This window comes from Lichenostomus cassidix, chromosome 2, assembly GCF_008360975.1.
Source record: "Lichenostomus cassidix isolate B80296 chromosome 2, HeHo_3.0, whole genome shotgun sequence".
In the NCBI taxonomy this organism is placed as follows: Eukaryota; Metazoa; Chordata; class Aves; order Passeriformes; family Meliphagidae; genus Lichenostomus; species Lichenostomus cassidix.
In genome coordinates this window covers 77,559,102-77,584,666 of record NC_139482.1, presented here as the reverse complement: position 1 = coordinate 77,584,666, position 25,565 = coordinate 77,559,102, and the positions used below count along the sequence as shown (strand labels likewise).

Sequence of the window (25,565 nt, the reverse complement as noted above, 5' to 3'; positions counted from 1 at the left end):
TGAAGATATTCAGACAAATGACAATGTCAACTGACCCCCAGAAATGGGTTGCATAAAGATGGGCAGCAAGACTATTTATGCACCTTCAGTCATAGCCATGACTACTTTGCCACATATTCCACTGAAGACATTTTATTAAGTTAGGCCAACCATTATTTAAAAAGAGACAAGTTCCCTGCCTTTCCTCTTACACAGGAAGGCACACCAGCAAACATATGAGCATTTGACAGGTACCAAGTCCATTTTAATAAGAGAATCCGCAACCCAGAAACCATTAAATCCCCCTTCCCATAACCAGTTGTAGGCAGCTCTCCTGGCAACTCAGAATCTGACTTGCATCCGGAAATGCATCTGCTTTGTAGCATTGTTACTCATTCCTGTCTTGAGCATCCACTTTGACTTCATCCTCTGCAGGTACTGCATGTCACGCTGCTGAGCAGAGAGGGCCCCTGCAGGGAGAGAGTAGGAAGAGAGAGGTGGATCAATGTCTGTACCTTACTTACAACTTGTATTCAAACCAGCTGATCTGCCCATGTACTTCAGCAGTTATCCATAGGTTTTCCTTCCCATACTGGCTCTCTTCTTTCCACTTTTCTCTGGGGAAAGGCCAGTTCCCTCTATAAATACCCATCACTGTGATTCAGGCAAAAGTTTGTTTTGCGTTCCAAATGTGATTCTTGCATTTCAAAAGTGGATATGGATGACACCATGGTTCCCCAGCTGGAAAAGTATTCTGTCAAAGCATGACTTATGTTACATTATTCAATACCAAGAGTAGTGGTTTGGACAGGCAGAAACCAAGAAACCTGAGGAAGTCACCAAATATCACAAACATGTATGCTAAGGAACGAAAAGCTTGCACAGAAGCCACACTGGATTTTAGACACAAACTTCCTATAACAACTTCTGCTTGGACGTCAGGAATTAAAAGGAATCAAGTGGAAGACGAACTACTGCACAAACCCCACACATAAAGCAAAGCTGACCTCTGGAATGGTATAGTGATGACATCCCAGAGCCTCCTCCTCTGCAAAGCCCTCCCACTGTCACTCACCTGCCTGCCCCGTCCAGCCCAAGGCTCGGTACTGCTGCAGCACCCGACCCACGGCTTTCTTGTTCTTCGCAACAGCCACGTCTCTCGTCACACCAAAGCGCTGCTTGTAGTACCTCATCAAGGAACGGTGACCCACCCTGGCACCTGCTCACACGAGGGGACATCTTATTATCCATCACCAAACAGCTTGAAACGATGGGAAACCCCTGTGCTCAGAAATGGTTTTAAAGGGCCCAGAACCTTAAAACTTTTAGGACTATTAGGAACTCAGTGTAATTACTCTAAGAGCTGCTTGAAGAAAAAACACAAAATGTGCTGTTGTTCAAGAGGGCCTTAGATAACAAACAAGCAGTAATCAGAAAATTTTAATTAGTGCAATGAGCAGAGAGGCAATGCTGTTTCAAGTAAACAGTGAAGCCACTTGCTGACACTCAGAGTTGGCAGCATTTTTCAGAATGAAAGGACTGAGGTCCCCTCATATAAAACCACCAAACAAAAAAAGCAAGCAAGAGTGCCAAATGCTGAACTAGAGAAAGGCAATTTAAATAAATTAATTTACTGAACTAGTTTACTGAATTAGGTAGGAGCTGGATCTCTAAAAAATAAACCAAAACCTACACTAGATAACCTAAGTTATAGCCTCTCAAAAACAAAATATGGAAACAAGACAAGGAAACTCATGGAGTATGCCATGAGAGTCACATGATAACGAAAAGGTAAAACGGGCAGAGAAAACCCCTGCCTCAGTCCACAAATCCATCAATGCTGAAGTTGAACTACTTGCCAATGAAAACAATGAAAAGTGAGGACATAACCCCAAAGACACTTAAATGCAAAATTACCTTCTCCTTTCCCAAGGGAAAACACAATGGTCTATGCTGCAGATAGTGGCTGCAGATATGGGAAGTACGGAGAAAGCATGTTTCTACACAAACCCTGTGCCTACCTGAAGGAAGAATGAGCTCCATGGTGTCATCATCATAATCCAACTCTTTCTCTGCTGAGCGCTTTCCAGGACTCTCCACATCTTTCCCATCCTCGTGATCAGGGTAACTGCTCCTGTGGAAGAATAGCAGGACATGGTTTATACATGGAGAGCAGCCACAGCTATCCAGACCCACTCTACAAAAGAACCACCATGCCCATGGTTCACCTTGCACTGCACAGCTACTGAATGAAAGCTCACAGAAGCTCCACTAAATCCACCAGTCACCATAATACAAAATATTTCTGACCAAAATGAACACAGCTGAGCATACTTTACAGAAAGTTCAACAAGAGGCCTCTACATTACAGCAGTCCTGTTGAACTCCAGCCACACACCAAAAATTTGTATTAAGAAATCCACAATAGGTACTAAGTCCACATCTGCCTAAAAGGTAAATGAAGTTACAGTTGTGCCCTTTTATATCCTTTGCTGGTGCACTGAAATCTAGATTCAGTAACAGCAAACATACAAAACAGAATTCAAAACATACTTTAATGTAGGACTGGTAGTAATAGAAGAGAACTGATCATGTTGTTACGCTTACCTAGAAAAGTGGTGAACCAGCAATGCAAAATAAACATCAGAACCAGAAACAAGACTAAATTTTAATCATAAATAATAGTTTCGCAACTGTCCTTTTTTTCTGTCCTTTCCTGTATCTCATTTAAACAGAAGTGTCCTCACCTAAAATCATAGAAATCTGCAAATTCCAGGGCAGCATCTCCATCTGTGAAGAGTTTGCAGTGGCTTTTATCATTCATGTGAGCCTGGACCGCTTCCGTAGAGTAGAAGGATTTCCCCTTTTCATTGCACCAGATGCAGATTTTCCCAATGCCAACTTTCTCTCCTGCAGGAAACATTGGCATTTCTATTGGTCTGAACAAAATCTCCCTAGCCAGTAATTAACATTTGTGTGACAAAGCCTTCCCAGCTTGCAGGCTGACACTGAAAAGGAGCCTCAAGCCCTTCATTTCCAAGAAAGCCCTGCTGTTCCTATGCCTTGACCATATAGCCCCATCAGGGACGTGTCTGTGCATTTAAAGATTCCTTGTGACAAAGTATGGACCATTCAGTATTCTCAATAACAAATTTTACACTTCCAATACACTTTTCTATCTGAAACTTCAAAATTATTTTATTCTCATCACTATTTTCAGACTTGAAGGACAATACATTTTTCCTAGCTTTTAGCTCTCTCACAAGTATTGTAAACCAAAGAGACAAATATTTGTGACTCACTAGTAGGGTAACACAGTTCATATGCATGCTTTAGCAACAGAATTTTGTCCCAAATTTCATGTTATCTGAACAAGTTTCTCAGCATCAGAAAACTATGAGACCTACAGGGCATATGACCATGTTTGCTCAGCCAAGTTTTCTTCCATCCTCCCTGGAAAACCTGTGGTCCTGCTCATGATCAAAATACTGAACTAGACATCACTCAGATAAAAAAATGAAACCAAAACAAAGCATTTGGTGTCATATCCAACAAGAATAAACACTATCAGAATATAATTATCCTCATAAAAAATTAGAGAACAATTAGTCATACCAAGGTACTTGATCAGTCCTCTGAGATCCACAAGATACTCTATGTCTGGAATAAAGAAGCTGTGGATTTTTGTCATATGTGCCACATTTTTTGTGAGAGATCTTGAGTGATGGGGACAGAACAAGCAGTCTGTGACTGGTATGGCCCCAACAGCAGGAATGCTTTCAGCCTCTGCCTGTTGTTCCTCCTCCTCTTCTTCTTCCACACTTTCCATCTCTTCATCAGAGACAATGTCTTCATCAGAATCCATATCTTCCCAGTCTTTTAAAGGAAGTTTAAAAAAAATAAAATTATATTATTACTTTTCCCAAGGAAATCAAGTCCCAGTTAAGTTAGAGAAAGCCATCACGGAACATATTGCATTTTCTGTTCTTACAGCTAAGTGCCACACAGTCACTTCCAGGTGCAAGAATTTACTATTGCCAGTAAAACACATTTTTTTTATAAAAGCACAGCAAAGCACAAGGTAGCTCATAAGAATGCTGGCAGATCTGATACTTCCCCCCTCCATTTTCTCAATTATTAACACTTTACTGCTGTTTCCAGGCCTTAAATTACATTCACCACAGCACAAGAACACAAGCATTGTTCACTGAAAACAAGACAACTCTGCCAGCATCAGGAAAATACTCATTTCCAGCAGTGAGGGAAAACACACTCCTGTTCACACACTTAAATTAACATTCAGAAACCTACTGAGATTTTTGCAATACAATTTATGACTAACACATTAATAATAGACAGGAGCAAGTCAGCTGCTTCTTTAGGTGTTAAGATGTATATTCAGAGGTAAATATTTCTTCTCATGTAAAACAGAATCTCTGAACTGCAACTGAAATTTCAAGAGCACGAAACTGCTGTAACAGATCCAGTAACATGACACAGTGCTTTCAGAAGCTGGAATGACATTCCACCTTATTTATACCTGTCCCCTTACTTCAGCTCAATCACCCCATTCAACTACTCCAATAGATGTGTTTGGAGCTGCACTGTCAAATACAGCACTGAATGCATCCAGGTTAAAAATAACCCTTTTCTGGAAATTCTGAAGCTCTGATCTTTTCAGTTGTCTGCTTTCTAGGCTGACCTCCAACACAGAGCTGTATTCAAAGGAAGAGGGCACTGGGGTGGCAACTCTTAAACTGATTTTAATGCAGATATCAACATGCTGAGAAGTGATGCCACACAGTCAGGCTGAAAAGCAATCTTTCTCCCCTGGTCATGGTGGGCAGAGGGAAACAAAATGACCACACTCCCACCTCCCTTCAACAGATCAGGAAATGAGTTGGGACAATAGCAAATGATCATTACTGGATTTTTGTTCATTTATTTTTCAGAAGTAGTTTTAGGGAAACCTGTTACATTACCCTTCTTTAAAGGACACTTCCTTTCCAATTTTATGTGGGAAATATTCCTAATATTAGTGACTATTTATATTCAGCCTTAAGACACATTATTGTCTGTTTGCAAGCTGAACAGCTGGCAGTTCAGACAGTAACACAGTCCTTGACTGCGAACATGGGCCAACCCTAATTTCTTTGTTCAACTGAAAATTTAATTAACAGCGAGACCTTTTGTGATGGAAAATGATGCACAAGTAGGAGGAAGCTTTTGCACACTATAGCTTACTGCAAGCCATCTCCTGTCAGTGTGTTTATTGCCTTACCTTCCTCATTATCCTCCTCCTCTGCTTGTTGCTTGGCCAGCTTCCTTGCTTGCTGTTCAAACCACTGCAGTCGTGGAGGTATTTCTGGTCGTTCTCTGCTCTGTGACAAGCTGGCACTTTCCCTGGAAACTGGAGAGCTACTCGCATTACTAGGAGGTAGAGGTGTCTTCTTTGGAGATGAAGATGGCTGTGCTCTGATGGCTTGCTGAATAGCTGTGTTCATTTCATCTTTGTTTACACTCTCTGGGGCCAGCCCCTTTTCCAGGTTTTTCTCATTTAGTATTTTCACCTTCTTGCTGACAGCTTGAACAGCTTTCTTCTCCAGCTCCAGGTGCTTCTTGGACTTCAAGTGATTCTCATAGGCATTGAAGGTGGAGAACCTCTTGCTGCACACAGTGCAGTAAGTGGCAGTGATTTTGTTCTGCTCCTCTGCTACTGCTCTCTGTGCCAGGACTCTCTCCTGGAAATTCTCAGCAGTGACAGGAGGCATGTCAGCAACTTTACGCTTCAGGTTGTACCTGTGCCAGTCGGTTTTGTAGTGGGCTCGCTGAATGTCACCATCCTTGAAGGCCACACGGCAAGTGATGCAGGTGTAGGTGGCCATCACTAGAAAGTGGGAAAAAACAAAATCATGCTACAACTGCAGAGCAGTGACCTGTCACTGATTCTGTTCTTTCCAAATCCCTACATTTCCTTCCTTCCCAGTGCTTAATGAAACTTAGCTTTTCTTTTAAAACAAAGTTGATGGAATCTCTCGAATGCTCCAAAAGCAAAGAGCAAAAGAAGTGTGATCTGACAGAAACCACCCTCAACTTTTAACTGATTTAGAAAAACTATGGCTCAATCTGGAAAAAAAAAAAGAAACAATACATCAGGAAGTCTGAAAGCCGGTAGAGGAAGAGCAGCCCCTCCCAGGAGGTATTAACAGGGAGAAGCTCTGGCAGAAGTCATAAATATGTAGCACCAAAACACACATTATGAAACGCTTGTTTCCTGGAACCACTGGGCTCATTACTTATTACTGCTTGAGCTATCTGCAGTGCTACAGTGACAGGGGGGATGCAGAAAAAAAAGGCCATATTATTTTATCTGAAGCACTATAAGCATCCATTCAGCGTAACAGATGCTTACTGTGTTTCAGAGAAAACCGTGTTCTCCGCCCACGGAGGGATCCCGAGTGTTCCCTGACGAATTCCCCTGGCACCTGCAGCGCTCCCTGCCCTTCTCCCAGCCATAAACCACTGACGCAGAGCCACGCTGGCTGTGAGCTACAAACTCCTTGCAGGAAGCTGAGGCAGAACACTGTTCTGGTCCATGACGGACAGAGGCTTCGCGCTTCATCACCATGCGGTTTTTTAAAAACACCCAACCTCATCCCGCTCCCCCCACCCCAAAAGAAAGCAGCTCAGAAGAAGAGGTGTGTAACTAAGAGAATCCAGAGCCATAAACCTTCACCACCGACTCCTACACGGAGACACGTTTACAGCGCAAACTGAGCAAAGCAGAGAAAGCCCCGGCAGAATCCCATGTAGTTACACAACACCTCCCCATGACCCGCCTGCATTTTCCCCTCCCGTCTGAAGCCACAGGACCGAAGCCCCAATTCGTACCTTGGGTGGGGCTCAGCAAAAGGAAACCCCAGGCGCTCCCAAGCCCGCAGCACAGCCAAGCCCTTCCAGACAAACCGCGATCTCCCCCGAGGGTCTTTATTACGGCTGATTTTTACCTGACTCCGGTTGGATTTGAACTGAGCCCGCGTCCCTAATCCTGGCACAATGCAGGTGTTTATTAAACGGACAACAAAAATGCGGGCAAAACCTATAAATAAATAAATAGAAACAAAACAAGAGATCAGACGGGGCAGGGCGGCAGCCGGCAGCCTCCAGGCCAGACGTGGCCCAGGCCGGCCTCACAGGAAACCTCCGCCCCAAGGCACCGCAGCCGGCTCGGCCGGGCCGCGCCGCCCTCACCTTCCCCCTGCCCCCACCTCCCGAGCCGAGCCGAGCGGAGCCGAGCCGGGTGAGGTAGGGTCAGGCTCCGTCCCGCTCCGCTCCGCTCCGGGCCCGGGACAGACCTGCGGCCGGCGCAGCGCGGGGTGCCGGGCCCGGGCGGGCGGAAGCGGAAGGCGGAGCGCCCCGCGGCTGCCCCCTGTCGGGCGGAGGGCGCGCGGCACGGGCGGCGCCGGGAGCAGGCACGGCGGGGACGGGAGCGCGCCAGAGGGGCTGGGTTTGGAGTTCTGTTTTCAGCTGTGTTGGCTTGTTTGTTTGTTTTCACAGAGTCAGTTACGGTGGAAAAGATGTTTTGGATGATCGAGTCCAACCTATGACCGAACACCGCCGTGTCAACTGGACCATGGCACCCAGTCTTTCCTGAAACACCTCCAGGGACAGTGACTCCATCGCCTCCCATTCCAGGATCTAATCATCCTTTCTGTGAAGAAATTCTTCCTAATGCCAACCTAAACCTCTCCTGTCACAGCCCAAGACTGTCCTCTCGTCCCAGCCCCCTGGCCTGGCTCCAGCCTCCTTTCAGCTGGCTGTATAGAGTGACAAAGTCACCCATTTGCTGTGATGGGTTTTTTCCATTTCTGGGAGCAAAGACACGATGAGATGATGAAAGATAAAAACTAACACATATTTATTAAAACGATCAGTATAATAGTTCCATGTTTACAAAACAGTGATCGGGCAGGTAAAGTGCTGCAGAATACTTAAACACAGACATTTTGTAATTCTCCAGTTTCTGGTTGCCTGGGTGGGAGTTACTCACAGACCGCGACGCTGCTCATGTGCTGAGAACAGGCGTGGAGACCACAGGGACTTTGTTCTGAAGGCTGCGACAGCCTGGAAAAAGTGCAGAATGAACACAGAACAAGTAGAAGTATCTCTTCAGATCGTGTTACTTTGGGTTACAATTATTTAACCTCCTCTGCATAGAATAGGTTTTTTCCCACGAACAGAAGAATGGTCAGTAGGTGTGTGGTACATACACGTGGAAGCCCTGTGTGCTCGAAACGGGGGTTTTGCACTAGATTTGACACACCTAAGGCCACCAGTCAGATGGTGATCCTGTCACTCACAGGTACTGACACAAGGGGAAACCTTCCAAGTACAGAAGGGTGACCTGCCCTGACATACTTCATTTTCTTCCATCAGGATGCGTGAAGAGCCACTGCAAGGCACAGGAGAGTGAGCCCTTTACTGCCAGGTAGGAGCACACCACACAACACAAGCAGTACTGATCCCAGGGCAGGATCACACACTATGCCCTCTATGCTGCCCATGTGCGTTTTGACTGGAAATTGCATGCAAGCAGGCTTTCCATGGAAAAACTGCGTGTTTCAAAGCTCTGTACTACCTCACACCTGTTTGCCTGTCTTCCTGCCCATGTGTTCAGTTTGAAGGATGGGAAGGTGATGACAGTGCTCGGTAGGAAAGATGCTGTGGACCATTGTGATGGGAATTTTTAAGGAACTGCTATTTTGTGGCTGCTGCTAGAATACATCAAAATGAAGTTTTCTCAAGGGATTTCCAAATGAAAGCAGTGTGGAAGGGATCCACAAAGGAGAGAAACATTTTCTTTGTGTTTTGCTGGCGAACTGCTGGCAGTGGAATGTATTGTGTCCAAGCAAAATGTTTCTGCCATGTGGTTGTATGGGAGGGAAAAGACAATTTCCTGCAAAAAATAAGACATCTTTTCACTACTTGAGGAAGAATATTAAATGCTACAGAATTGCATCCTTCCTATTACACAGTATTTAGGGGCTTTAATGTAATTGACTATCATGGCAGCAGAAAAAAAAAAAATTCTAAGACACTGAGGTAAGCAACTATGTCCCTAACTTCAACGATTTCCTTGTTCAAGTTTTGGTTGTGTTCTTCTTTCTGGAAAAAAATTAATGAGACTTTTACTGGAGGAAAATCAATCTACTTACCTATCCTGAAACCAGAAAATGGGTAATTTACAAAAAGTCTTGCGAAACTCCTCCAACTGCTTTTCCTTCTGATCTACTCTATTATTCTAGAAGAGTGCCCCTGTGTTACATACTTTTATAACCATAAGTATTCTTCATAAAACAACAATAAAGTGCACGCTGTTACAATGCCACCATTGACAGCCAGCTCGTCTGTCCTGCCCATGTGCTCCAGAAAAGCCTGTGAAGGACTGCTCCCTCCCTCCCGCCTCCCCCTGTCCTGCAGCCTGTCTCCCCTTTGGGCACCAGTACTCCTGGACAAGGATGCACACAGTTGTTTGGGTGTCCTACAAAGTTTCATCAGCAACTTGGATTTGTACTCTTTTAACTGTACAGATTGTCCTAAACATGCAGCGAGGAAATGAGGGTTTTAAGTCATGTGAGAACTTTTTAAACTCACTGATTTTCCAACAAAAGCTTCTTTTAATTTTGGTTGGCTGTTTGGCTTTTTGTTTGTTTTTTTCCAAATGAGAACAGGCTGGTGAAAGCTAAAAAAGGAACTTAGCAACCAATGCTGTGGAAGTAATGTGGGCCATGTTTTTGAATGTTTTCCAGAAACTCAGGTGTTAAGATACTGTAATTTTGAAAGCTGCATCTTGTGGGATCTATATCCAGCATCTACTTATTTCATAATGTATTTGATAATGAAGGCACAGGCTTACCCTTTTACTGGTAAAGGACAGCAAACACGGTCAATATGCATTACTGTCACCACAGCACAAACAACAATAAAGCTAGTGTCAAAAAATCTCAGCATTCTTCCTTTTGCTATACTCTTTTTGGCTATCTGCCTATTTTTCCACCTCAAAAGGAAAAAAAGTACAAAATGAAGTTAATTTCAAACACAGGTTTACCTACACATATATGTTAGTGGAAGATTTTTATTATCTGTTGCTGTACTTTTTGGGGGTCCTAGATGACAGTATTCACCTCTTCGAATGCCAGCAAATGGAAATTTACTTGAGTAGTAGTAGCAGCTGACATGGTCCCTCAACTCTGCTAATGGTTTACATCACATCAAAAAAACTAGCTTTACTTCTTCCTGTTTCTTGGATTACTATTGCTCGGTATTGCAATTCAGTTTTGTCACCGGTGAACAAAGAAGCCCTAGAAAAATAAGTTATCTGCTTGAGATCCCATGCCACTCACTCAGCATGTGTGGACTATAAACTGGCAAATGATTTAAACAAATTCTTTTTTGTTTTAAATTACATGCCAAGAAGAAGATTCTGAGTGTCTTCTCTAGCAACTGACCTCACTAAATACTTTTAAGTATCTTAAAACATTCAGCTTGCAACACAACTTTTGGTGCAAGTGGAAGCAGCTATCATGGGAAAACAAGCCAAACCAAAACCTACAGAAACTCGAATTAAGGAAGTGGCACCTAAAAAGGCTTTATGCTTTTTTTTTTTTAACCTCTAACCTCTACTCCAAACAATAACTACCCTCACCTGCTCCCAGAAAGGTTGTTCAGTTTACACAGTATTAACTTTTAAACATAAAAATTCATTGGCTGACTTCACATGGGCAATACTGCCAAGGACCAAACTCCATCGAGGAACACAGCAGGTGGTCAGTCATGTAACATGCTACTTTACAACTCTACAACCCTATAACAGCAAAAAACTTGGAAATGCATCACCATATCCAAAATAATTCAAAAGTTTCAAGTATGAAATCAAGGGGTTTTTATAGTGTTGCACACATATTTAAACTCAAGTTGTGCTGGTCACTGTGTTTCATATATAGTAGATGCACTACACATAATGCTGACTGTAGGGATCCATACTTTTTGGTAGGATTGAAGGAGGTGAGACGTAGTTAATCTCACTGCAGTCCTCTGATAACTTGCCCTCACAATGTGAGTCATTAATTCTACTACATGATTGGAAAACTAGAGTAAATAAACTGTCAGTATTGAAAATTTGGCTCAGGACCCCAAAATAAATGTCTGTCAAAAAGATGAAAGAAACCTCTCCGCCAGCTCTTTTGAACAACTGACTTCCACCACGCATCTGCAACTGAACAGTGGATAGATAATTCATTTCCATGCTATTACATTGAGGTATAACTACCAGAAACATTAAACTATCAGTATTAGCTGATATTTATCCAGTTAATTCACTCTGCATAAGGGAAATTATTACAACACATCTAAAGGGATAGTTAAAGCTTGCAGCTCAGAATTTTCTTCTCTCTCTTTTTTCTTTTTTGCATTTGATTTTTTTTTGTGTGTGTTTTATGTTTAATTTCTTCTGTGTTACCAGCTGCAATTTCCAGGTTAATGACTTCCAAGCAGATTTGAAAGGAAGCCTGAAGACTTTTTCTTTTCCTGGGATTCTGCTTCTTGGCCTTGTGAAAGTCCCAATTCTTTCTCAATCTGCTCTAGCTCAGACTGGTCAAGCAGTTCAAAATCATCAGCTTCCTCTGTGTCTGTCTCCTCGCTCAAACTGGGCGCTGCCTGTGAGGGAGCTTGCTGTAGGGACTGCAGCTGGTCTTTGATGGCAGCAGACACCGCAGCTGTGATGACATCCCCAGCAATTCCACTCATTAAATTAAAGGTTTGGTCACTGGTCAAAGGCAAGGACAACCCTGCAGTGGATGGTCTCTCTTTACTCTGTCTGGAAGCGTGATCCACCTTGACATCAGTTTGTTCTTTCCTTCGTTTTTGCTGGGTGGGCAAACCAATGCTGGAGTCGTCGTCGTCATTTGTGCCAGCACCGTTTTCTAAAGAGGGAAACTCTAACAGATCTCTAGCGAAAGCTTCTTCATGGTCACTAGGTCGGTCAAAATCTATTAAAGGGTTAACAGGAGAAAACAGTGTTATCACTCACAAAAGGTTTCCCAAAAAGACAGCCATATAAAAATGCAATTAGTAAGTGTCCCTTTGAATTCATTTACTAATCCATACTCTGTTAGTTCTCAGCTAGAAGGAGCTTTGTGTGACATCTAAAACAAAATGGTTTTGAGGTCATAAATCTAGCACCACAAATCAACTGGCATCAAGCTAACTATTTGAACAAATAACTTTTTAAACTTTTTTTGGTATCTATCTGTAATGAAACAACCCATGCAAATCTTCAGCACAGCTATTTCTAAATATACTAACCACATAAAGTCCTGAAATTTATAAAATTTACTTTTCTTCATAATATATATAAACTACAAATATGTAAGCAGGTAAGGATGTGTTACAAGCTTTTAAAATGCATGTGGAATAATAAAGAAGAATGCTTATCTGTTTAAATAAAGATATAAAACCAATGTAAAGTCTTAAGTTCTAACTTTTCCTTTCTTGTCCAATGCTTGTATTAAAAAGGAAACAGAAAATGGAAACTCTGCAGATAATCAGAATTGTTGCATGTTTTCAGTAGGATGAAGAGCAGGATGTAATCAAATAAAACATTAAATTTTAATGGCTGCATTAATGAATGACACAATATTTGTTATTAGAAATGTGTAAAACATATTGTGGAGTATATGGCCTGTGGAAGAGGCCTAAATAAGCACAAGGGAATACTTTAAGTATTTGAATGAGAAGGTAAAAAATAATAAATTTGAACTTACTTTCTACAAAAACAAGCAATAGGACCTTGTTGTAGAACATTCGTAAGGGTTAAGAAAATAAATCCTAAAAAGTACTCATATGTCATTTCCTCCATTTTCTTTAGGAAAGGCAAGCTGGGAAGGTGAGGAGGAAGGGTTGTGCTGTATGCAGAATGGTGGCTAAAATGCATAGAGCTTTGACAGGAGATGAGCCAGTCCTCAGATGCATCCCATATGGTCTTGCACTTTTGTCTATGTCCCATTTGCTGAAATACTCCATGGGGAAGAAGAGTGGATGTTGGTTATCTTTCACTTAGCAAGGCTTTGAATACAGCTTCCCACATGATCCTTACAGCCAAGCTGGTGAGCGAACAGGGTAAGGGAACTGTAAGGTGGGCTGAAAAGTGGCTGGACTGCCAGGATCAAAGGGCTTCATCAGCAACACAAGGTGCAGCTGGAGGCTGGTTATTGCTGTCACAGGTACTGAAACCAGCACGGTTCAAGGTTTTTATTAAAGACTTGGATGAAAGGATGGAGTGCACTCTGCAAGGTCACAGGCAGAAAGGAGCTGTTGTGGGGCAGGTGTATTTGATATTTTGGAAGTCAGGATGCCTTCAGAAGGACCTCAACAGGCTGGAGAAATGAATAGGCTGAAAAGGAACATTATGACATTCAACAAAAGCAAATCTGAAGTCCTGCATCTGGGATGGAATAATCTGTGCAGCAGTACAGGCTGGGGGCAACAGGACAGAAAGTGGCTTTCCAGAAAAAGACCTGAGGGCAGCAAGTCAGTGGTGTGCCCTTTCAGCAAGGAAGGCCAACCACACACTGACCTGTAATAGCAAAACTGAAGGCAGAAAGTCAATGGAAGGGATTTTCCTCTATTCAGCAACTGAGAGTACACATTGAAGGACTTTGCCCAGCTTTGACCTCTTCAGTCCAAGGCAGACAATGGCATAAGGACTGAGTCTCCTGGAGGGCCAGCATGATTATTTAGGGAAATGGAGAACAGGACATATGGGTACATGCTGAGAGAATAGGCCTCATTCAGCCCTAAGAGAAGGTGGCAAAGAGGGAGTAAGTTTAACTACTGAATGGGAAGGTAGAGGGAAGATGGGCCTGACTCTTCTAGAAAATGCACAGTGAAATGATCAGAAGAAACTGACACAAACTGGAACATGGGAAATTTTGACTCACTATAAGAAAAAAAAAAAATTTCATCATGAGGGTAAACAAATATTGAAAAAAAGCTTTCCAGGGATGCTGCTGAATCTCTGCCACTGGAGGTGTTCAGAATTCAAATTTCTCACAGCCCTGCGAAACTTCATAAAGTTTCAATGAAGAGCTTTGAACATCCTTTGGATAGGAAGATAGATGAGATGAATGACAATTGCTCTTTAAAACTTATGGTTCTGTGATCATATGATGCTGTATATTGACACCTTGAAATATTAAGGAAAAAATTTGAATTATTAATTTGGCCTGCAGTATCATCCTGCTTGTAATTTACAGTGAACTTTTCCTAGGAGAAATGCAAGATGAGCAGAGCAACAGATCCACAGGTAAGACTACGCCAAACTACTGTTGTCCTTAATCTTTATTCTGGCAAAGTGTTAACTGATAGCTTGGCTTGTACAAAGTAAGAACTTTTTTCTGGTCAAAAACAAGCCAAGTGCTTGAGAACCTTTTCCTAGTCTAAGTCTTCACAGGCTCATAGTAGTAAAACCTAATAATACTGTCTTTACTTGACTGTTTAGCAAGTCATAGTATTCACTGCTTCTTCCTCAGCTTTTATTTGCTTAGCTTACCCACAAACGCATTGGTAGTAACTCAAAAGGTTTACTTGTTTAAAAGGTTTGATAGAAGAGTGCTACATCTGGCACTTATTGAATGTGTTGGTTTTACTCAGCACAACTTATTTATTTAGACACTTGCTGATGTACTTTAATATTTTTAAGATGAGGACAGTTCTTACAAAAGATGTATCCAAAACTACACAAAACCCTATGATTAATTGGGGAAAAGTAACAACCCCAAAACCTTCTGTCCTCAAACTGTCTAATCATTTTGAGACAACTTGCATGGCTGGAATGCACTGATGCTATAGATGAAGCTATTACATACCGTCAGATGTGTCTGTCTGTGGAGAATACCCCTCGGATAAGTTAAAGGTCCCATTATCGGTCCAGGATACTTCTGATACATCTGTGTCAGACACTGACAGCTCTTTGGCAACAACTGCAGGACTAATCTATATACAAAAAAGTCCCATACATGGTATTATACACTCAAAAAACACTACAGAAAGCCAATGCTTAGAGACTGAAAAGAATTCCTCTTGTATGTCATAGCAACATAAATCACCTATTTAAGCTTTAATTGTAGAAACATGAAAATAGTATACAATGCTTAGAAGTGAAGCATCCCTCTTTGTAATAACTAAAAGCTGTATTATACCAAAGAAGCATAGAAAATTCCAGTTATTCATTTTGGAAGTAATCCTACTGTAATGAAAGCAGAATGAGCCTGCAAATACAAAATATGCATAATGTAATGAAATGAGTAAACTTGGACCAGAAAAAACAGCCCAATATCTGTAAGATCATCAGAAATTAGCTAAACAACAAAAAAAATTTATCATTTACCAATTTATTCAACAATATTCAGTTATGTCAGCTACAAATTTTAATCCCATGGGATAGAGTTCTTTGGGGGTTTTTTTTTCAGAGCACAAAACCAGCTTCAAAGCAATCACTATTGAAGTCAGGCTTTATACGCTACTGATAAAATACTGCACAGTAATTCCTATTAAGGTGATTTTTTAAATATCAACTGGTATTCTGATTATAACAGAAAAACCTTTGCTATACAATCATTTAGACTACTAGGAGAAAAATAAGATATATGAGTGTTCTCATACATATCAAGAAATATTTTATAGATAATATACCTATTTGCACCATCATTGAAAATTATTAGACAAGTGATTACAAAAATATCTGTTAAATTACATTGGTTTTCTATTAATGTTTCCCTTTTGTATTTTAATTTGATAAAATAACTGCATTTTCACTATTGCAAATAAAACTACCCACCTTTGTTATTAAATTCTAATGTAATCATTCTACAGCCAATACAAAATAAACACATTCTTAGCTCAGCAGGCCAAAGAAAACATTACCTTGAAGGCCAGAAGTCACAAATGCAGTAGGTTATAAGGCTAAAGGTGGAGACTATGAATCACTTCTAAAGCATACTGCTTAGTTCAGAAACACAGCCTCCTGGGGAGGTTAAAGTCTTCCACAGAAGAACAGAGACAGCAATCTAGATAGTCTCCCATTATCTATATAGATTTTAAAAGCAAGACAGGGCTGACTGAAAAAAATCACCTTAGGACACAGAGCTGATATGTCTAATTCACTGTCATCTTCTGTGGGTTTTGTTTTTGCTGTTTCTGAAAGAAAAAAGATATATTTTTTATCCTACTCATGACAACTTATTTGCAGGTTCAGTGTGTGTTCTCTGTCACACAGCTTGTGTAGCACAATAACCTTCCATCTGCTGACACAGTGCATCATCTATGTACTATGCTACTAAGGCCAGGGAAACAAGCCTGACTGAGAGACTGGCTGCTTATCAAAATACAGCAAACTAACTGGGAGAGAGAATGTTATTCTGAATACATTCCAATAGATTTGTTTACCTGCATTGTACTTCCTTCAGGAATCTCTGTTGCTCACCATAATGTCATCTGCCCTGGCCATATGTATCTCTTTTAGTCTACACTGCTGATACAATGCACAGGTGTAATGTGTTAGAACAGGCTGTAAAGTTATGCCACCACATTACTTTTACATGAGAACATGCAATTTTCTTGATAATTGCATGTAATTTTCATTCTCAAAACCCTTCTTCTGCCAGCACCCAGCTACCCTGCATTCACAGTCATATGCAAATATGCAGACAAAGTATCCTCTGAAGTCTGGCAGAATGTTGCTCTTTACAGATATGCAGAGATACAAATTTTGTCTTCTCTGTCTGAGAGTCTTTTAAACCACTATAAAATGAAAAACACAGTCATAGTGTTCTTGGTTGCTGCTTCTTGCAACTTGCTCTTTCCCCTCTTGTGTCAACTCAAGGGTTTGTGAAACCATGTGGTGAACCCAAGGGGCAAATCAAGGTAGGGAACTTGACTGGGTTAAATTAAACTGGAGGATGAGATCCAGGGAAGAACTCATCTAACCTCAACCATTTTCCCAGTGCTGGCTTATGAAACTTAAACTATAGCCTGATCTCTTTTCTGCCAGTTTCACTTAAGAACTGAACAAGGTAGAATATTCCTTATTTCCAGTAACTATCACATTACACGTAAGAGAAGGGGAAAAGACACATGGTGGTTCTCCTTGGGTCTAGCAACAGCACGTTGTATGATGAATGGTTACAAGAAATGCATGTTTTAAAGCAGATATTAAGTCCACTGATGTAGCATTAATTAAAAAGTGTAGGCTACCTTCAAGTTGTGTGACAACACTACAAAGGTTTAATTACCAAAACTGGAACACACACAAAAAACAAACTAAAGATAACACCGCTCATATACATATTTTTCTTGAAATAGCTTTATTGCTTAAAATCTAAAAGTTTCCAGTATTAGAAAAATTTCAGGTGAGATAGGTGAAATTTTGTTTTAAATTGATTTCTCTGCTTTCCACCTAAAATTTTTGATTAATTTGTAGCTGCTATCCTGTGGCAATTCTTATACACTTTTTCATTATTTGGAGAAGAAAACAAATTCTTTTTGCTGGAGGGAGTGAAACCAAGGCGGATTTAGATACAGGAATATTATTTGGTCTCTTACTGAAGATTATTTTATGTACTTATTTTGAGACTCCTGAGTGAGTCTCCTGGGCAAGTTTGCCTTATCTAAACAGAGATAAGCATTGCAAGCTTATATCAATTAGTTTTTTTTCTGAAAACTTGTAAATAGTACATCTAATCATGTACAAAGAGCTTGCCTTGTTTCTTTCCATGAAGTAATAATTTTTTTATCATCATACCCAGACATTTGATATACATTGTCACTTTTTATGAAGCTAATAACAGTAGCCAGGTTCAAAGCAAGAAGTATCTTTACAATTGGGTTCTCAGGACAAACCAAACTGTCTGCAAAGTGAATAAAATTCTCTGCATACAGAAATACATTATTGGGGACTATAAATAATTACTTACCAGATCTCTCTTTTTTCTTCTGGTTGATATATTCCACTATTCCAAAATCAAGTTTCATCAGAAAAGCCTTAGTTTTACTGCACAGTTTCTGTCCAAATTCATTGCACTTAAGGAAGGGACATAAAAAGGCACACAATACTGTGATAAAAATGAAGACAGAGAGAAAAATTGTATTGAAATATCACTGTACAAGAAGTTACTCAATAAAGCTTAAACAATGCCTTTGCATAAGATAACTACTACTGTTACATAATACAATTAATTTTACATAAAAATGCACTGGGAAGTGCCCACGTCAGAAAAACTGCTTATGTCAAACCTAGTTTTCAGGAGCCATTCCTATTCATCACAGAAAATACCATTATATTCATATCAATTGACATATTTTTTTACTACTAGTAAGACATTTATCATTACCTTGACTTAGCCTGATTTTGAAAGCTTGACCTGACAAACGTGACTATGAAACATTGTGCCAGAATCCACATGCTGAAAGAACTTGTAAGATGACTTCCATATGACAAAAAATTATAAAAAATTTCTGCCTTATATCTAATCTAAATTGATCCTCCTTCATTTAAAAACCATTATCCCTTGTGCTACTGCAACAGGCACTGCTCAAATGTTTGTCCCCAGTTTTCTTATAAGCCCCCTTTAGGAATTGAAAGGCCTCTCCCCAGAGTGTTCTCTTCTCCAGGCTAAACAGTCCCAACTCACTCAGCCTGTCTTCATAGGAGAGGTGCTTCAGCCCTCGGATCATCTCCATGTCACTCCTTTGGACTCCAAGAGGTCCATGTCATTCCTGTGCTGGGGACCCCCAGCATTCCAGCTGGGGTCTCACCAGAGCAGAGCAGAGGGGTAGAATCCCCCCCCGGCCCTGCTGCCCACCCTGCTTTGGATGCAGCCCAGGACACGTTTGGCTCTCTGGGCTGGGAGTGCACGTGGCTGGGTCATCTCCAGCCTCTCATACATCAGCACCCCCACGTCCTTCTCAGCAGGGCTGCTCTGAATCTGTTCATCCCCAGCCTGGGTTGGTACCAGGGGCTGCTCAGACCCAGGTGCAGCACCTCGCACTTGGTCTTGTTGAACCTCATGAGATTCCCATGGGACCACTCCTTGAGCTTGGCCAGGTCCCTCTGGATGGCAACATGTCCCTCAGACCTGTCAACTACACTACAGAGATTGGTGTCTTCTGGAAACTTGCACGTGTATATAAACATAAATAAATAAATAAATAAATAAATACTCCCTATACAGAGACCAAATAATGGACACGTACACAAATCATGACTGAAAAAGAGACCATACTTACACAAGACATAGGAGAGGACAACTCCAGGAATGTAACTTCCCAAGACAGTGAAAAATGTACATATGCTGCAGACTAGTAGGCAAAACTGGCAAAAACATCAAAATTGACCATTAACACTTTCACTTAAATGATTACATCATTTTGCAAAAGAAAGATGTAGTATGCTAATGAAATCTAGAATGCAGTGCAAAATTGAAGTTTGTTTTTAAAAACTGGGAAATACTTTTAACACTTCTGGTGAAAATAGGTATCAAACAGTCTATTTGGGATAATTGGGATGCATCCCCTCTTCTATCATCCCCTCTTCTATTTTTATTCATCTACTGTAAAGCTATAATGAGCTCATTAATTGTGAAAATTACTAGAAATTACACCCTCATTGCATGAAAAAAGACTGGACAGTTTATACGCAGGGAAAAACCCAACTCACTAATTGCAATATTACAATGCATACTTGCAGCATGCTTACAAAAGCAAAACATCCTTCCTCTAGCTACAGCTCTCTCTCCTGTTGTGTTGCTTGGTGAAATTATTTTCTCTCATAAGCTGGCAAGCATTCTCGTGATGCTTGTTGTCTACTCTAGCACCTCTGTTAATAATAAGAATGAGCTGAATTTTCAATATAAAATTTGAGATCTGGCCTTTGTGGTGACTGACACATAACTGCATCTTTCACAACTGCACAGTGCTGAGTACACAGTTGTTCTGTTTAAAGTTTTCAGAAAGGATCCATTTCCTTTTGGAGCTGAATTGCAATAAAATGGTTAAATCAAAGAAATTTTGCACACAGCATTACTGCCTAATTTGTTTTTAATTATAGCAGTAAAATAATGACCTGGCTTAGAGAATGAGGTCAGGGAAAAGAAAAGAAAACATGGTATCAAAATTAGCTTTTCTAAACCAGTATTAGATATCTTAACATACAGTTGCTTTGTCATGTTACCACATTACTGATACCGCATTTCCTTACTTCACTATAAACTTACTTCTTTTAAATATAACTTTATTGTCCAAACACACAACTGATCTTCATACAATTTATTCAATATCTCTAGAGATATTTCATCCTGTTGCTCATCTAAACTTTCAGTTTCAGTCTAAACTGCTAATACTTGAGTGTGGTACTACATGCTTTCTATTTGCTAATTCTGAACGGCCTGTGTTCAGGAAAGATTTTCTGGCAAAATTAAGAGCAATTAAATGAGAAGAAAAAGCCTTGTAATCTTCTTTTAACTTGTATTTAGTAATACAAATATAAAAATGTAATCTACAATTATCATAATATACTTCTACATTATTTATATTTTTCTTTGGAAAAAAACCCCAACAACTCCTTCACTTTTGACTAGAACTAAATAATGATATTCTTCCTAGTTGGAGGGAAAAAAAGCCTTACTCTTTCTTGCTTCTTCATGAACTGGGTTCTCCAGCTCAGTCTTTCCAGTAAAAAAAGGGAAAATCACCAACTATAAGTGTATAGAAGAAAAATTATCAAAATAAAGTATGAGGCACTCTCTTTCTGCAGCTAATCCTGAAAACTACAGTTATTTGAGAAAAAAACCCCGTGTTTAGGAACATGTCTATGTTACTCCTTTGTTTTTCAAGTTTTTATTAAATTGTCATATTTTAAATTTCCTTTAAAAAGTCCATGGAATAACTGGTGAAGTTCCAACAGCTGTAAGGGGATGGGCTGTATTGCAATACACTTTACTGTGAACAGCTCTTCTCACTGACTACCTACCCACATTCTTCACAGAAAAGAAAAAAGTCAGCAGAAACTCATGACTGAATGTATCAGAATTCACATTTTCTTTCTTTTTTTTTTTTTGCTTGTTTTTTATAAATCTATCTCACCTTTTAATTAAATCTTATAAAACTGTTACTCTTATAGGGGAGTGCTTACCTTGCCAGGGTTTTGTTCCTTAAAGTGGGACATTTCTTGAAGAAATACAAATAAATTCATCAGTGTTTCTGAAATGCACTGATTTATTCTGGGTCTGTAGTCTTGACTGGAATCCATGACTTTCCAGCTGAGTAAAACAAATCAAAATACCCAACTTTGTTTACAGCTTATATGAAAGTTCAAACTGGTTGAAAACACGTTTCAAAACAGAGACACCTGTGCTTGTTTCTTTGTATTTTATATTGGACTAATTAGATATTTTTTAGCTAAAAAAAAATTAATCTGTTCAGTAGTAGCAATTTTCAGTCTATACAAAAATTACTGCTTATTCATTCTGGCCATATGAAGACACTGAGTTCAAGGCAGAGTTGTCATCTAAATCAAACAACTGACCCCAAACTTATTTTTTATTATTATTTCTTGTTTAAAAAAATATACCACAGTACTTTTCACTGCCACAAGGTGGCCATCCATATTAATACATTTCACGTTATGCATATAGTCATTGTGCTTTTTCTTTTCTATTTTTATCTTGTTCTGCAAACTATGATGAAGAAATTGTTACCCAACCTACAGAAAAAAGGAATTGCTCTTGAAGTCTTGTTGTTTACATTAATTTTCCTACTGAATTTTAGTTTTTCTATTATATTGAAAGGATTGCTTCTAAAGCTTATCTTATGACTGTTCAGTACTTTCCATAAAATAACAATCCCCCTAAAAAAATCCATACTGAAGAATTCTCTGAAAACCATGAGGTTGCATATGTGTCTATCACATTTGGGGCTGATCAGTTGATGCGATATTGAGCTTAAATGGTCACATCATATACCTTTGTGGCGTAAACCAAATGTCTACAACAAAGCTGTTTTATGAAACAACAAATAATAATAAAGACATACACAGGCCAGTCAATGTAAAATCAAAGTGGTACAAAGAACGGATGAACCACCGTGCCAACACTGAGAATCTGAAGTAAATTCCACACCAGCTTTATTGAGTTACCTTTTGCATAATGCCCTGCTGAGCACACACAGCTTCGATCGCAGCAAATGCAAGCCAGCCATGAGCAACTGCAGTCATTTTACTGAGCTGTATAACCCATTACATGTCTAATGCATCACTGCCTTAACAGTAAACATTTTGTCACAGGTGGATTGAATTAAAAGATAAAAATTACATTATGAAAAAATGACCGTGCAAGGGTCGGCGCACAGCCACAAGAGGACACGCTGAGAGATCAAACTCCTGACTCCTATCAGCTCCGCAGTCTCCGCAGCCTCGTTTTTGTAAAAAGTCAGGCACAATTTCGGTCCAAAATGCCCAACTGCACACCGCGGAGACCTTTCCCTGCCTCCCCGCTGTCCTCGCTGGCCACGAGGTGGTGACACAGCCACACTGCCCGGGGCACCGCGACCGGCAGGTACCTGCGGCTTCACCAAGGGGTAAGTAAGGCTCACTGAAGTCCAAACGCCAAAACTGGTGCCCTATTCCTGACTGCATTGGAGTGTTTGTAGTGTTGCAGTGGTGTGATTTTCTCTTACATTACAAAATAGTCAGGGTGAAGGGTTTTTCTCCCCTGTGAGAAAAAAACCCAATAAACTATAATAGCCCCGTGTCTTGGACTAGGTGACTTTTGCAATTTCCCAGCCACGCAAGGCACTGAATGCAAATATTAGCCCTGACAGAGGATGTAAATAAAACCATAACAAAACTCACTGAGATCACTACAGTAACCCAGCTAGAGGGATGGGCAGTGTTACACAGAACTTTCTGTCTGCATCCCACCCACAACACAGATTTCAATTTCCATCATCTCTGATAATTAGCAGCTTCAGGAAAGTATTATACAAGGGTTTTGGCTTATGGGAACTGCAATTTTTATGGATAGGCTTCTCCCCCTAAAGAAACACTACTTCCAGCTTTTGTAAACCATTCTACAGCATTATAATAAGTATTTTAAGAGCTGCCCATTTATTCCAGTGCTGAAAACTACTATTATTGACAGTGTTCTGAATAACAAAATCCTTTTACAGATTTTTACTTCTACCATTTATTTAAAACTGTTGACAATCAAAGTAGATTTTTGTGGAAGCACAGACCAAAAATGAACAGGCCTGATGCCTATTATCAAATTAGACCTTTGAAATACCTAGGACAATTGCAGATATTCACTTTAATAATTTAAGCTAGTAGAAAAAAACAGAGAGGGGGGAAAGATGAAAGCATAAGGTACAATAAAAATGGAAACTATTTTCACATATGCTAACCACTAATATAAGGACAATATAGATTAAAGAGGAGGAGATAAAACAAGGCACAATGGGATAACTAGTAGCAATTCAAAATAAAATGCAAATTATGGAGAAAAAGTGCACATTTGCAGGGAAAGTTCTCTGGAGTTGCTTTGTTTGGTTGCTCGTGATGCTTTCTTTAGCCAAGTTGTTGAAAGCATGAGCTGCAGTGCAGATAAAATATATTGCTATATGTGTTGGTCCTGTGGTCCACATGTGGTGCATTGACAAGACAAGCAAGAGGAGTGGAAGGTACAGGTGAAATTTGCTTCAAAACTTTGAAAACCCACTACTGAGCTCTATAATAAAGTACTTGGCAGTTGCTCCTAGGCCACAAGAAATCATAAAACACCTTTGTCAGTTCTACAATAGCCACAATTTTCTATTTTACATGGAACATCAGGGTCTATTTTGAAGCCTTATTCTGATCTTGGGCAATTAAAGATGTAAGAAAGTTTGCTCATCTTCAGTGTGACAATCAGATGCACATGCTGCCTCTTCTTGTTCCCATCTCCCGACAGCTACCAGGCTTAGTGATTAGTGTATCTTTCCTGTCTTTACCCTGAGCCCACTTAAATGGCAGTGTTACCCACAGTCCAGAGGGCTGGAACAAGGGGGAAACAACAGATCCTGGTTAGGGGGAGTGAGAAGAAAGGAGGTACAGCATTTAGTAGTAAGTACAACATATAGTGTCTGCACACAGAGAGGTTATGTCATGGCCCTGTAAAAACAGAGATAACTATTAAGCCTGCATTAAGGCAAAAGGAAGCAGGCACACAGTGATGCATACTCCAGGGAAATTAGGTTTCCAGTGATCACATTTAAAGACAAAAAGGGAAAAAGAAGATATGTGATGTAGGTGAAAAATGTGGAGTGCCTGACTATGACATAAGTCAACCAAGAATATAAAAACTATGTCAGCATAAAATTAGTGGGGTTACTCACAGTACCTTAATACATGACTTAAATGTGAACCCTATACTTCAGGCCAAAACAGCTTTGGGGACTGCTGTCTGGGTGCTCCTTTGGGGATAAGCAGCCAACTCACTAAATATTTTCAAAGGCTTTTGTGGATCATTTAGAAAGAATAACATTTGATGCTTCCATAACTTATTCTTAGTTTGATATACAATGCTACACTTCCATTCTAAATCTACTGTGAATAAGGTTGAGGGTGTTCAGAAAAATAAATTACTCACATCCTTCTGACTGCCTATTGCATCATTTCTATAACTGAGCAAATATATAAACTGTTGCCTAGTAATTGTAAAAAAAAACCTACCCAAAACACTCTACCACCAGACGCTTCCACTGATCACAGTCACAAACTCTGGCCAGAAGAGTCAGTGGCATTACATTTGCTAAAAATGACTGATGGTGTCATGCTCTCATTTCTTAGCTAGACATCTGTTCAAGCAAAGCCCCATCACATTTCTCTCAGAAAGGTCAGCAGATCTCATGTTACTGGCTTAAAGATCTCTTCGTGATGAGCTGGATTTTTTTAAATTATGAGTACACAGTTTTTCTATGCATCCTCACGCAGATACACTACTCAGAACTGCAGCAGTGACAGAGAACATCATGAGGTGGTGGATCGGAAGGACTGCACCCACATAAACATACAGCTAGTAATTACAGAGCTTCTAAACCCTCTTGATTTCCCAACTGTAACCACACACATTTGAAGCCTGTGCACTCTGTAATTCTCAGGGTAACTTAGAATGTAGCAGTCAAGGTGGAAGAACTGAAAGTTCCATTCCCAAAGTATGTAAACCAAAATATAGGTAATACAGCTATTTTGTAGTTTTTCAAAAGGTATTATCTAGAACTGATGGAACAGTGCAACGGTAAGGGATCTGGATATCAAAGGACAAACAGGCAACCAGCAGTTCATCACGAAAATTAACCAAAAGAAATCCAGTATGTAATCTGTCAGCAAACCCCAATCAAGCAGGTCTACCTTTGTAAAGCTTTCACAGGTCTCTGCTGTAAGAAAGTCACCACAGTACAGAAGGGAGTGATTAAAATAATACAGTTTTTCTCTGAAGCAA

At 40.3% G+C, this 25,565-nt stretch overlaps 2 protein-coding genes across 6 annotated transcripts in view; both read right to left on the bottom strand.

Annotated features, from left to right (window-relative positions):
- Nucleotides 1-116: 116 nt before the first annotated feature.
- ZNF622 (zinc finger protein 622) lies at nucleotides 117-7,451 on the bottom strand. Of its 5 annotated transcripts, none has more exons than XM_085052115.1 (8): nucleotides 7,335-7,451; nucleotides 6,987-7,078; nucleotides 5,261-5,866; nucleotides 3,595-3,855; nucleotides 2,727-2,889; nucleotides 2,001-2,113; nucleotides 1,055-1,198; nucleotides 117-449 (listed from the first exon to the last, which is right to left on the bottom strand). In XM_085052115.1, the coding sequence occupies exons 3-8, from the start codon at nucleotides 5,862-5,864 to the stop codon at nucleotides 322-324; spliced, it is 1,413 nt and encodes a 470-aa protein (XP_084908241.1). In that variant the 5' UTR covers nucleotides 5,865-5,866; nucleotides 6,987-7,078; nucleotides 7,335-7,451; the 3' UTR covers nucleotides 117-321. The 5 variants fall into 5 exon arrangements, with proteins under 5 accessions (XP_084908241.1, XP_084908243.1, XP_084908245.1 ...); XM_085052117.1 differs by having other exon boundaries at nucleotides 6,871-7,078; nucleotides 7,335-7,388; XM_085052119.1 differs by lacking the exon at nucleotides 7,335-7,451 and adding an exon at nucleotides 7,248-7,320.
- Nucleotides 7,452-7,875: 424 nt separating this feature from the next.
- The window catches only part of RETREG1 (reticulophagy regulator 1), a 63,726-nt gene continuing 46,036 nt past the window's right edge, over nucleotides 7,876-25,565 (bottom strand). Inside the window, exons 4-9 of the mRNA XM_085052120.1 lie at nucleotides 21,224-21,350; nucleotides 19,321-19,405; nucleotides 18,009-18,146; nucleotides 16,169-16,233; nucleotides 14,904-15,030; nucleotides 7,876-12,026 (exon numbers count right to left, since the gene is read on the bottom strand). Of these exons, the coding sequence (XP_084908246.1) occupies nucleotides 11,515-12,026; nucleotides 14,904-15,030; nucleotides 16,169-16,233; nucleotides 18,009-18,146; nucleotides 19,321-19,405; nucleotides 21,224-21,350 (1,054 nt within the window). The 3' untranslated portion in view covers nucleotides 7,876-11,514. The remainder of the gene's footprint in view (nucleotides 12,027-14,903; nucleotides 15,031-16,168; nucleotides 16,234-18,008; nucleotides 18,147-19,320; nucleotides 19,406-21,223; nucleotides 21,351-25,565) is intronic.